The sequence below is a fragment of the Manduca sexta genome, chromosome 28 (assembly GCF_014839805.1).
Source record: "Manduca sexta isolate Smith_Timp_Sample1 chromosome 28, JHU_Msex_v1.0, whole genome shotgun sequence".
Taxonomy (NCBI): domain Eukaryota; kingdom Metazoa; phylum Arthropoda; class Insecta; order Lepidoptera; family Sphingidae; genus Manduca; species Manduca sexta.
Window position 1 is genome coordinate 16,215,714 of NC_051142.1, and position 12,069 is coordinate 16,227,782.

The following is a 12,069-nucleotide window of genomic DNA, read 5'->3' on the forward strand; positions in this document are numbered from 1 at the left end:
AGTGACAAATGGTATCTCCAGATATAAAAAAAAAACAAAATTTACTAATATCATGTAAGTTATGATGCATGCTGTAGTTTACTGTAAGTAGAGAAACACAGCTATCTTCTGCCGTTATACAGCAAATAATGTAATGTGTGTTCTCTGTTGTAAACTCTCAAAATAAATAAATCAATTTCAACACAATTCGTCCAAAAAGGTGTACATTGTATCAATTCCTTCGCGATAAACGCCCCAAATTCTCGAAAGTGGTTCAAAACAGTTTCTATTATCAACCCCAAGTTTTGTTCTTACAATCAAGAAGGTTTAATTCGGACAAAACTGTGCGCAGGTCAGCGCAACACCAACGGTTGGCTGGTGATGACGGACGGCACTCAGTACCTCTCCGCGCAGCACTCCATCGCGTGCCGAAGGTTCCCGTACGCTTCGAGAGGTCACCAGGTATGGGAATATGTCAGAAATGGGCTGATAGTAAAAAACTTTCTCTGCGAGACTCAAAACAGATGCTATGAGAATTGACTGTGTCAATGGCGTAATTTTATTCGGTACGACTGTCGTAGGGTCTAGGGTTGAATACCCGGGTCGGGCAAAGTGATTGGGTATTTCTACTCAACACCATCCCGGAGTCTGGAATTTGTGCTTGAATAGATATCTGCAGTACATCGAGTAGACATTATCAGAAGCGCTTATATTAAAATAATATAACACAATCACGTGTGACTGTCGGGGTTTGTATTTTTTGTTTAGGCTCTGGCGTGCTGCGTGATGGCGGTGGCAATGTCTCGCGTGGAAGACGTGTGCCGCTGGTGTTCCTCCACGCTGGACCAAATCCTGGACAGCGGCGACCAGCTCCACCAGGACTCGTGCCTACACTTCAAGCCACGTTCCAACATACTCACCATTGAACAGGTGCTACACGTCACAAGCAACACGTTACACGCTACATTCTATGCTGTGCTCTACTAAAACCTTACACTCTATTATTTCCACACTCTTTATACAATTTATTTAATTTCATAAATCATTAATGCCTACGTACCCAATTCCAAAGCCGAGGTGCACCTAAAAAAATAAAATATATATTATATTTATCACGTATACGAACAAAGTTGCACTTATGATACGTCAAAACAAAGCATAAGAATAATTATTATTATTTCTAAACAACTATTAAAATTACCTATATAACTATGGACATTTTAAATTAGGGATAAAATTTATACAAAAGACAAGGTACAAACCGAAGTAACCAGCTCGGGCTGGCAAGTAGGGGGAAATAGAAGGGTAACGCGTCGCGATCCTCACCGGCGAGGACATGAGCCCTAACCTAGCTAACCTACCAGCCTTTCACTAGCTACCTAAGTGATGACTACCCGGAGAAGAAAGGCAGAAAGAAACTCCGTGTTAACTACTGTACCTACTTAATTCACATAACTTACTTCTGTCCCATGATCTGATAACGAACCTATCTCTGTGTGACCAGGTGTTGCGCAAGTTCTACACACCTGGTAACTGCGTGTGTCGCGTGGTGGTGTTCCAAGCGAGACACAAAGGTATCATCGATGAGGACCTGTTGCAGCAGGTAAGGAATGAGTTTCTAGAATATACTTTATGCATCGATATTTATGTACTACGTACTAGACTTGGCGTTTCGAACATTCACTGTGTTCAACTGAATTGAACTGCAATCCATTCAACTGTCTTTAGTATGGTTAATATTGACAGCTTGTGGTTGAGTACGGAGTAGCACTCAAGATAGAAGAACATGATACAAGAGAAAAGAATAAGTGTAAACCTGGATGTGAATAAAAAAAATTGTCAAATAAGTAAAATTATTTGTTGTTCAAGTGAATAAATAGGTTATAACAGTGACGTTTTGGTACCGGGAAATGGTAAATGGTCTTTTCCAGTTGACAGAGTTCTTCCGCGAGGAGAAATCTGGTGTTCTGGTAGCTGGAGACGGAACCTTCGCTGTGGCGCTGTTCAGGACGCCCAGAGGTACGGACTCTACATGTTTCAAAATCAATTACACTGTTTTATTAAACCTTTGCTTAATGTATTGGTTGGAAAAAAATATAGACCTACATACTGACGTCTTTTATGAGTTTTATAAATCTATGCTTCACGCAAAAGTTAACGTTTCTTATATTTTGATAAATCATTTTTGAAGCTCCTGAAACAAATGGCACATAGCATACTGACGTTATTATAAGTATATTATGTAGATATAATGCCACTTTTTTACACGACCTTCACTGCTAGTAAGTGTTACGGGGTCTAGATAATATCTATTGACGAACGATTACCTCGCGCCAGTGGACATAATTATGCCGGCCTTGAAACCGGATATAGAAACTGATCCCAAATCACACGCTAACGTGGGACACCATGGCGAGTTTTACACCTTGTGTACGGTGATCGATATTCAAGCTTACTAATATCTTGCTTCCAGTGGATAATATTAAGAACTCGACTGGAGGTTCATAAAATCCGAAGGTAATAAATTGGTAAACGCTTACCAATTGATTAACAAGGGACCTAAATTACCTATTTACATAGAAAACAAACTGTCTCACACTAACATGACTAATCGCTTAATAAAAGTCCTAAATTAACTATTCTCATTTAAAAACAAGCTATCTCACACTAACATGCCTATCGCAAATGCTACCAGCAGCGTTATTATTCTGACGTGTTCAGGTTACTACATGTTCGACCCGGCGGATAGAGATCGGTATGGTAGAGCGGTGGCGCCACCCTGCATCGGTAGAGCGAGGGCTTGCTTCTCGCAGTTTCCTAATGTGAGTACCATTATTCATGAATGCTATCCTTTAATGAAAAATAATACTAACTATTGCTACTACGCAGTCAACTCACTGCATTCACATAAATCAACCAGACTGTACCCTTCTCAAGAGGGGCACGCTGAGGAGGGGCGAACGAAACATGCTATGCTGTAGCCCTCCTCCTCTGGAACATCGTCTCTGCACTTACGATAACGCCGGACTGGCCATTGTATCAAATAGGGAGACCCTCCCCTTTGCCGGCCACACATACATACATATAAACACAACATTTTTCAGCGACTCTTATCCCTCATTCCACAATAAAACACAAGAGAATAAAATTGAGTATCGTGAGTGATGAGTTCAGAATTTTTTTTTTGATTATTTCATTCTAACCTGTCACAGCCCACCCCATTCCATCCCACCAGATCCCATCCCATCCCATCCCATTCCATTCCATCACATCACATCCCATTCCACTCCATCCCATCCCATCCCATAACATTCCATTCCATCCTATTTAATCTAAATGTTGCTTTTTAGCTGCATAAAGTATTCATTATAATCACATCACTCGTTTGTCGTTACAGGTGCAAACTCTGGCGGAGAAGTTGTGTCCTAACGTGCCACCGATGGTCAAGTATACTGGAGAAAATGACGATAAAGTTTGTACAAGTTTAAATTATTTGTCCTCTTTGCTTTGTTCTCGTCCTCTATTGAAACAGGGAATAAAAAACCTTGTTTCGGGTCAATAAAATCAGCATAATTACTAATGGTCGCCATTCTTATAGACTAGAATAAGCTTGCAGATAAAATTGTGTACGGTTAAAATGCATAATATAAATTCTAATGCAATTAATAAATTTTTATATTTTGTCTCGAAGAAGTAATATTATTTGTGGTTAGTATAGATTTTTTTTTTTTTTAACAGGCTAGTACAACGGGAAGTAAATCTAAAGAGGACGCTGGCGGAGACAAAGGGGTGAGTGAAGTGTTCACACCTGTTGAGAGTTGTGAAGGAAACTGGGTGGGGGGTCTATGGTTTGCTTATTTTTGATGACATGGGAGAAGGAGTGATTCTGACCAGTGATAGGTACGTTCATAATTTTTTTATGAGATAAGCAATTAAAAACAATGGGCCCGCTTCCAATAGGTCGATCTGGAAATCTTTGGGGGAGGCCCATGTTCAGCAGTGGACATCCTGCGGCTGATGATGATGAAAGAAAAACAAAAAAAAATTAACAGATTTTGTAAACATTATGCTTACGTGTGCATGGAGAACTTTGCTTAATTTTGTTGACGAAGGGAATGGGGGGGGGGGGGTAAAAACGTAATACTTTAAGTGCCGGAGACGGGGGGGGTAAAAACACCAAAATCCTGCTTACGTAATACTTTAACTGCCTCCATCAATTATTTGAATTTGGATCTTAATGCCTAATAATCTTTAGGTGCATTTCGAGGAGCCCGCCACGTTTTCGATCTACGGCATGGACGTGACGAGTCTGCGTAGACTGAACCAGCACGAGCGTTGAGACGCGCCGGAACTTTCACACTGGCGTTTATTGCGCGCTGTTATGTACCGTGAGAACGCCTTTGGACTTGTTATGATTAGAGTCGGATTGCTGATTGATGTTTGCTTAAAAACAACTTCTTTGTCTCTTATATTTTAGTCATTTACTGCTATTTTAAGTTGATTATGGGTATTATACGTAATGAAGGTTTAGACTACAAACTTCGTTTATTAAAAATGGTATTTTTTTCATTCATTTGATCTGTCGTTAAATCCCACGTTAAGGGTTGCGTTAATGAAACTCTAGTGTGAAAGGTCGTTTACAAAATTTAGTTCTGTGAATGTATTGTAATTAGTACCACATTTCGTAACAAAAAAAATGTATAAATAGAAAATTTACAATAAAATATATTTTTTTAAATTGTCTTTTATTTATTTTAACACAAGTTATTTACACATATTACAATTTTTCATTACGACGTAAAAAGCAACTTAACGACTTTTGCGACGAAATAATAAGTCTCTGGGCAATTGGTGTACTTCTGCTTACCTCATTAAGCATACGGACATCATATGACACATACGCTCTAAAATATGTGCTAAATCCCCAATTTTACACAACTAATAGAATGACTTACCCAATACAGATCAGAGCATAGAGTTAGTAGTAGAACTACGAATAAAGTGCAATTCATTTTAATTCCGAGTTTGCTTTAATTTGTCTGCAGGCGCTTACCACAAGAGAAACTACGTGGTAGTCCTAGTTGTAATAAATTTAATTGAAAGTTCTCTTACTATCCGGATATTTTATAAAAATTATCAATATAAATAATCTTCCCTCCTAATAATGGGAAAAGGTGATAGACTCTTAAAAGCATTGTCAAGCATTTCCACATAAGAGAGGAAGTAATGTCGCTTCGAGAAGAAGAATAACAGTAGTAGAGTCAAGAAGAATAACTTCACAGCTCTGTCGACGATGTAGCGTCTGCAAAATAAGAAAACGGGAATAAATTTTATACTCATTTAAAGTCTACGTAAACTACCAAGCATTTTCCACGCCGAGAATAATTTTGTTGCAGTTAGAAGGATATTATACTCAAGTTACAGTTCTGTACTTTATCATTTGATATCCTTGTCATTTAATCCTAGACTGTGTTTGTCTATGCCCAGAGCGGTCGAGTTGTCTATATTCTGTCCCAGTTTTACGCGAGCACATCCGCGATGCCAATTGACAACCGGGAACACAAGCTGTCGCCCATTTTTGTAACTTGTACGTATTATATTTTTCAATTTGGTAATAGTAATGTCATCAGCCCTGTATTATATACTGTCCCACTGTTGGGCACAGGTCTCCTCTACTACTGAGAGGGATTAGGCCGTAGTCCACCACGCTGGCCTAGTGCGGATTGGTAAACTTCACAAACCCTCGAAATTCCTATTGAGAACTTCTCAGGTATGCAGGTTTCCTCACGATGTTTTCCTTTACCGTTAAAGCAAGCGATAATTCACAATCCACATAGTTTTTTAACTTCGCCTCCACATCAATAGTGTTACATCTACAAGCAGGCCTCGTGATTGTTATTCTATAGAGTACCCTTCATATTAACTTACATTCTATGCAATCTCCTAGCCCTCGGCAGGTTCCCAGGGTCTTCCTTGCAGCAATACTGCCGTATACCAAGAACAAAGTTCTCAAAATAATGGTCCATATCCATATGAGGATCGACGAAGTAGAAGGTGCTCTGGTCTTCTGCATTGATCCTAGTGTGGAGAGACAGGAACCTCTCGTTGTTGAAGTGCCATTCCTTCGTTGTGTAGTATTGCACGACTTCTAAACCGTGAGAGATTCGGGCTTGGAGTTTCACCATACTGAAAAATAATGTTGGGTTCTAGATCTCTTTTATGCGAAATTATGTATTGAGTAGTTACTGCAGATATATTAAATAGCATTATTATATGCAGATATAATAAAATGAGCTCTCAAGCTGTTTCTTCAGGAGTGGGGAAGGCTGTTGTTTAATATATCCATGTTACGTTCCTACTTTAATTTATCTAGTAGGTAACGACTACAGTGTAAAATGAGACTATAATAGTAGTAATAGTAAGAACAATTGTCACTTATATAGAAATAAAAACTGCTCGTTCGATCTCTTAGGTGTACAATTAACGAAAATGAAAAACCAACAGTCACATAGTCCTCATGAGATCCAATTTCCTCAATACTCACAATCTCTCCCTTCTTAGCAAGAACAGCAGTCCATCAATCAGGTAAGCCGGTAAGAGATGGTAGAAGAACTTGCTGATCTGATACGTGATCCAGTATGAGCGTATGTTGCCGCCAGGATACCACAGCGCCACCGTGAATGGGTACTGGTGCATCCACTTCTCACCTGAAACCATTGATTGAAGCCAGCTGATAATAAGTTCTTTTTCACGTTTATAGTTGGGAAATAAGGATATGAAGATAAAATTACCAACATTCCCATAATTTACGCAGATTTTTAAAATTGCAAAGCGTTGCCGTATCAAATAATAAAGTTAGTAATAAGAAATGGCATAGAATTTGTTAGACTACCAAGTAATCCATAGAGAAAGTAATATACTACGCAAGAAGTAATAATCTACTCAGAACGAAGAACTTGGCTCTAATGTTTCACAATAATGTATGTTTATCGTCTCTAAGGTCGGTCTTTAATTACAGACTCTACGCTTTGCTCTACATATATAAAGTTCCTTTAGTTCAAAACAGATGGCGCTACTATACAACAATCTTTACATTAATTATAGGACATAAAACTTTTGGGTACTGATATTTACTAAGAGATGGCGCTGATATCCTAATAGCTAATATTATTCTGAAATTATTTATATAAAACAATTAAAACAGTGTCACCAAAGTAGTCCGAAGTGTCAAAACAACAATATCGCACTATTTTTATTTTAATATGTTCTTAATTAGGAGCGATCTAATCTCTAAATTCGACGAAAATATAATTCCATAAAACTTAAATTATATTTTGGAATGAAAACGCATTTACATTTCGTTCCCCAACTGGTAATCGAACCCAAAGTCTTTTTTTTGTTGTCTAGGAAAACACTATTTCTACACTTTGCAGTAAGGACTTCCTTATGTTGTACTAAAAACAAGACCTACGGCTGAATCTAAAATCATGCTATCACTCACCCAATTCAAGGACATGTGCCCATGAGAATCTGATCATCTTGTTTAGCGTCAAGTTATACACCTGGGTTTCTCTGAGTCTGTAATACATCATAAGTACTAAATGTAATGTATTCTATGGGTACTGATTTTTGCAAAGATTTTTGGTTGTACAGCCGATAGGGTCACTTATCTGGTCGCAACCATGAATTAGCATTAATTCAGATGTACAAATAACCAAGAACTTTAAATTACATAAAGCATGGTACAAACCAAAAAAAATCACCCGATATTTTAAAAGATTTATCATACTTACTTATCAAGAGCAGTCGCATACGCAACCAAAATGCACCCGTTGACCACCACATCCACTCCCACGGCATCTACCGTGTACTTCGCCTCGCAAAGCATAGTGCGTATCACTCCTGTATACACACATCATTTTACAGTGTAGATATACAGATGGATTTTTGAGATAGAGCAGCTAGGGAAGGAAACTAAAACGCAGTAACTACAAAAAAAAATATCTTAGGAGACTGTCCATCATGTTTAAAGACTTTAAGATCTTCAGTTTTATAATGTTTAAAGTAAATTTTAGTCATATTTCCTACAAAATGTATGAAGAAAGTTTTTTGTTTTGGCCTCACTATAGTCAGCAAGATCGTTTGGCATCAAAACTGTTTTTGCATGCGTTGCTCATGATCCTACTTAATTTTCCAAAATCTGGGAATGCAGATCGAAATGTCTTTTAAAAGATGGACAGCTTCCTTAAAAAGTATATAGCTACAGCGGTTAACGTGCTGCCTTGCTAGCCCTACCTTAAAATCCACCCTCTATATTAAAAGTCATACTCGATCAATGCAGAATTCTAGAATAACTATAAACAATCTTACAAACGTAGGCTAAGCTACTTGCCTTTTCCACTGCCGATGACGATCCCTGTGGCCCCATTCATGCCGTCAACCCAACCTGCGAAGGGCTCCTTCCAAGTTGCAATCACTAGAAAAAAATTGTAGAGGTTTAGAAATTTTAAACCATAATTTAAAAACAGAACATTTTCTAACTGTTAAGTTGCACAGACTTTTATTACCGCGGGCAAAAAACGCGTTGTTGATCGACACTGGTCAAAATCTGGTCCACCTTCCCATGAGCTGGGAAGTGGGACGACATCCTAAAAAAAATTTTTACTACCCAGTATTACCTATAGAAGGTCGGACGATGGCAACGGGGAACTTGCTGCTGAACTCATTCACCAGGTCCTCGGTCACAGCCTTTGTGTAGGAGTACGTGTTGGGTTCCGACGCAATCAGTCTGCAACATAAAACTGAGTTTAGTCATAATTTAAATAATCACAACAATTATTCCTAAACTCTCCATACTAAGAGTAAGAACCACGCCCGTGATGCTGCAGTCCTCAATACTGACTTAGGCATATTACCGCAATACTGACTTGGGCTGTAAGTAAGCTAGGGTATCATCATCCATCCACTCCAGCAGCTGCAGCAGGCGACGCGGCGCGTGCACGACGGGGTAAAGTCGCTCGGACAGCTGTGGCAGCTCGCACCTGCAGTACGCCGTCGACACGTGCACGAACGCCTGGGGAAAGTAAAACTATAACATACTTAAGGAACTCGACATCGATAAACACTGCTTATCATCAGATGATTATTGTAGTCAAATATTATGTGGAAATGTCACCCCAATTAACATAATTGTCTCTAGCCTCTGAAAGGTTGGTCTAGAAATTTTTAGGAAGGCTTATATTCAACAGTGGACTGAAGGTTGAAGATAATAATAGGCATAATGAATTTCACTGCAAATCTTTACACAAAATATTATATAACATAAAATCAAACACAGCTATGTATATATACACTATGCCGCCAAATGAACTTAATGCTATCATTTCATAGCTTTTTTCAAGGACCTTCCACAGCATATATACGCATTCACTAGTAATGAACGATTGTGTTATCAATTTAGACCTGGATTTAGGCACTTACTTCTATATTCTTCATAGACTCGGCGAGAGTCAGTACTCTTAATGTACCTTTGATGTTTATATTGATTGCTACTTTTAGAGTCTGGTCGAACCTGGGGACGAAAACTGGACGTACAGAACTGTCGTCTGACGAAGGTATATGATTAATGAGGCATGGGATAGCAATACTATTGAAGTGTTAAATCAATTAAAGGTATTTTAAAACTTAAATGGTAAAAAATAAGGTAGATAGTCAAGCGTAGACGATGCAATCGAAAAGATCGATTTTGCTAAGCTCCTAATGTAAGTCAAATAGCCAAATTTCTATTATTCTGAACAAAATATAAATCGTATATTTAAAACATTTGGACATAAATAGAATATAGAGCCAAAAGACGTTTGTCAAAATCATGTACTGTAGAAATATATCTTTGCTTATCCCTATGGCACCCAGGTGTGATAATATAGTACCTGACACACGCAGCACTGTGGAACACAATATTACAATGTTCGACTAACTCCTGCCGGTCCACCTCCGACATTCCGAGACCGTCTATCGTGATATCACCTCCAATCAGACGCAGGTTCTTAGAGAACTCTGGGTTCCTCTCACGAAGAAGATCGAAAACCTGTGAATAAATACTACAAATTTCTTTTGGTCCATAAGATTTTTCAGTCAGTTTCTTTACAATTTACTAACGAGACAAGCCCGTTTGGTAGCAAACACCATACTAGCTCTAAGAGTAACATTGACTTTAATTAACACATTGCCTGCACTTAAGTGCTACCGCCAGAAAAATAAAATACTGTAATTTTATATTTCCGACAATACATACCTACCTTCACTAAACATAATGTTACTTCTGCTTGGCATCAAGAGACACAGCAATTGAAAATAAAAATAAATCTATTTTATTTTCAATTACTGTGTCTGTGTGGAGTCCCCCCCCCCCCCTTGACCACGAAGGCAGCAGTCTTCGAAACGTCGGAAGAAAATAATAATATAAAAACCGCGAAAAAATCCGTTAAATAGTTTAATTTTCAATGTCTAACATTCGCGTAAATATAAGAAATCATTAGACACATTTATGGTATGTGTTATATGTAATGTATGTATGTGGTAATGGTATATCTCCCAGATGGACTTTTTTATACTAGAGAAGCAATAATGGTATGTATCCAAAGGGACTTTCGCTTACTAGGTTAAGACTTACAAAAGACCTCCCTTAATACATACCTTACACTCGCACATCTGTTGTAGTCGCTCTTCACCGGAGATATTCTTTTTTTCTCGAATTAATAAGTAGATGGTCCTGATATCTGGACAAGCACGCAGTAGCTTCTCTACCAACAGCTGTAATAAGTTAATATTAAGACAGATTTTTTATGACATCAGAAAATCTGTAAACCTTCACAACTTCATAAATGCTACTCGTCACATAAAAGTATAAGCCGACCACATACAAAGTCAAGCACTATACAATTAATAATTGTACTCCCAAATAAATAGTAATCAAATGAGTACAATCGATATATCAGCCATCAATATACATTAGCAGTTTAATACGATGAACCGTCAATAAAAATTTTCCTGAAACTTGTGAAACAGACCTTTACTTACTATATGTTTTTAAAACATAACTTTTCATTGCTGCGACGATTAATTTATATTACAGTTCCCGAAAAAGCGCAGCCGTGAAAAAAATATAGTTATTTACACGCATCTAGTTGTATAAATAATTATGAATTGTTGAGTATTAAGATGCCATTAAATTTCCTTACCTTTCCAACAAAACCTGTTCCTCCTGTTATGAAAACAGACTTCCCAGCATAAAACTCCGGGACTGATGGTGCCATGATTGGAGTACGTTCTGGAAACTTCTAGAAGATATGTCATTACACATTATAAGTGTCAAAATTATCATTATGCAAGGCATGGCAAGCATATAAAATAGCATAAATACGCTAATAATCTCCTGGTCGATTTACCTGTCTCGAAAAAAGCGTAGATAAATGTAAAATTTCCCTAGTCGCATACGTTTAGTAATACTATAGTCAACATTGTCACAAGACGACTATTGGCTATAGAAGCAAAGAATACATTTACTAAAATAAAAAAATAAGTAATATTTTAATAAAATATACAAACTTATCGGAGATTTAACAAAGATCCTGACACTCGATGCTCCGTCACTGAAAGTCAAGCCTGAAGAATATTTGTCGTATTATGTCCCAAATGTATTGCACAATATTCCCTTACTGACCACTTTGAAACCTTTGAAGACAACACAATCAGCTAATCGATAACAATTATCTTCCTAATTCAAATCATTAACAATTTGCATTTATTTAGAAATCTTCATCCTGTTATTATCTTAAAAACCATTCATTATGACCTTACGTATATTCACGGCTGTGTTTATTCAGAGGTAGCTTGTATAATTACTTGTTCACACTCCACTTGCGTCTTAATGATGTTACGTTACTTTAGCCTAATTCTTTATTTTCCACCTTATTTCTGTCGAGCAGTTGTATCGCCTGTATTAGAGTGACGAACTTAGTACTAAACAGTACAAGTATTTTGTAAAATATCATGATAGTATTATTATCTTCTATATCTATATACTTATAA

General features: G+C 37.6%; 2 protein-coding genes across 3 annotated transcripts in view; one reads left to right on the forward strand and one right to left on the reverse strand.

Annotated features, from left to right (window-relative positions):
* Window positions 1-4,717, forward strand: part of LOC115456206 — a 29,441-nt gene extending 24,724 nt beyond the window's left edge. For both annotated transcript variants that reach the window (XM_037444803.1, XM_037444804.1), the window contains 8 exons: window positions 332-441; window positions 748-909; window positions 1,484-1,582; window positions 1,911-1,998; window positions 2,701-2,801; window positions 3,377-3,451; window positions 3,718-3,768; window positions 4,235-4,717. In XM_037444803.1, the coding sequence (XP_037300700.1) occupies window positions 332-441; window positions 748-909; window positions 1,484-1,582; window positions 1,911-1,998; window positions 2,701-2,801; window positions 3,377-3,451; window positions 3,718-3,768; window positions 4,235-4,318 (770 nt within the window). In that variant the 3' untranslated portion in view covers window positions 4,319-4,717. The remainder of the gene's footprint in view (window positions 1-331; window positions 442-747; window positions 910-1,483; window positions 1,583-1,910; window positions 1,999-2,700; window positions 2,802-3,376; window positions 3,452-3,717; window positions 3,769-4,234) is intronic.
* Window positions 4,718-5,115: 398 nt separating this feature from the next.
* Window positions 5,116-11,294, reverse strand: LOC115456186 (putative fatty acyl-CoA reductase CG5065). The gene is made up of 12 exons (XM_030185134.2): window positions 11,220-11,294; window positions 10,675-10,791; window positions 9,909-10,066; window positions 9,460-9,550; window positions 8,907-9,052; window positions 8,658-8,767; window positions 8,372-8,455; window positions 7,773-7,881; window positions 7,481-7,557; window positions 6,524-6,686; window positions 5,908-6,165; window positions 5,116-5,281 (listed from the first exon to the last, which is right to left on the reverse strand). Exons 1-12 carry the CDS (start codon window positions 11,292-11,294, stop codon window positions 5,116-5,118), a joined length of 1,554 nt encoding a protein of 517 aa, XP_030040994.2.
* Window positions 11,295-12,069: the final 775 nt, after the last annotated feature.

Coding starts and splice junctions, on each gene's coding strand:
- LOC115456186 (XM_030185134.2), bottom strand. CDS start 11,294: ATGGCACCATCAGTCCCGGAGTTTTATGCTGGGAAGTCTGTTTTCATA. Junction 7,882..8,371: donor CGTCATCGGCAGTGGAAAAG/GCAAGTAGCTTA, acceptor GTGTGTATACAG/GAGTGATACGCACTATGCTT. Junction 6,687..7,480: donor GGCACATGTCCTTGAATTGG/GTGAGTGATAGC, acceptor CAATGGTTTCAG/GTGAGAAGTGGATGCACCAG.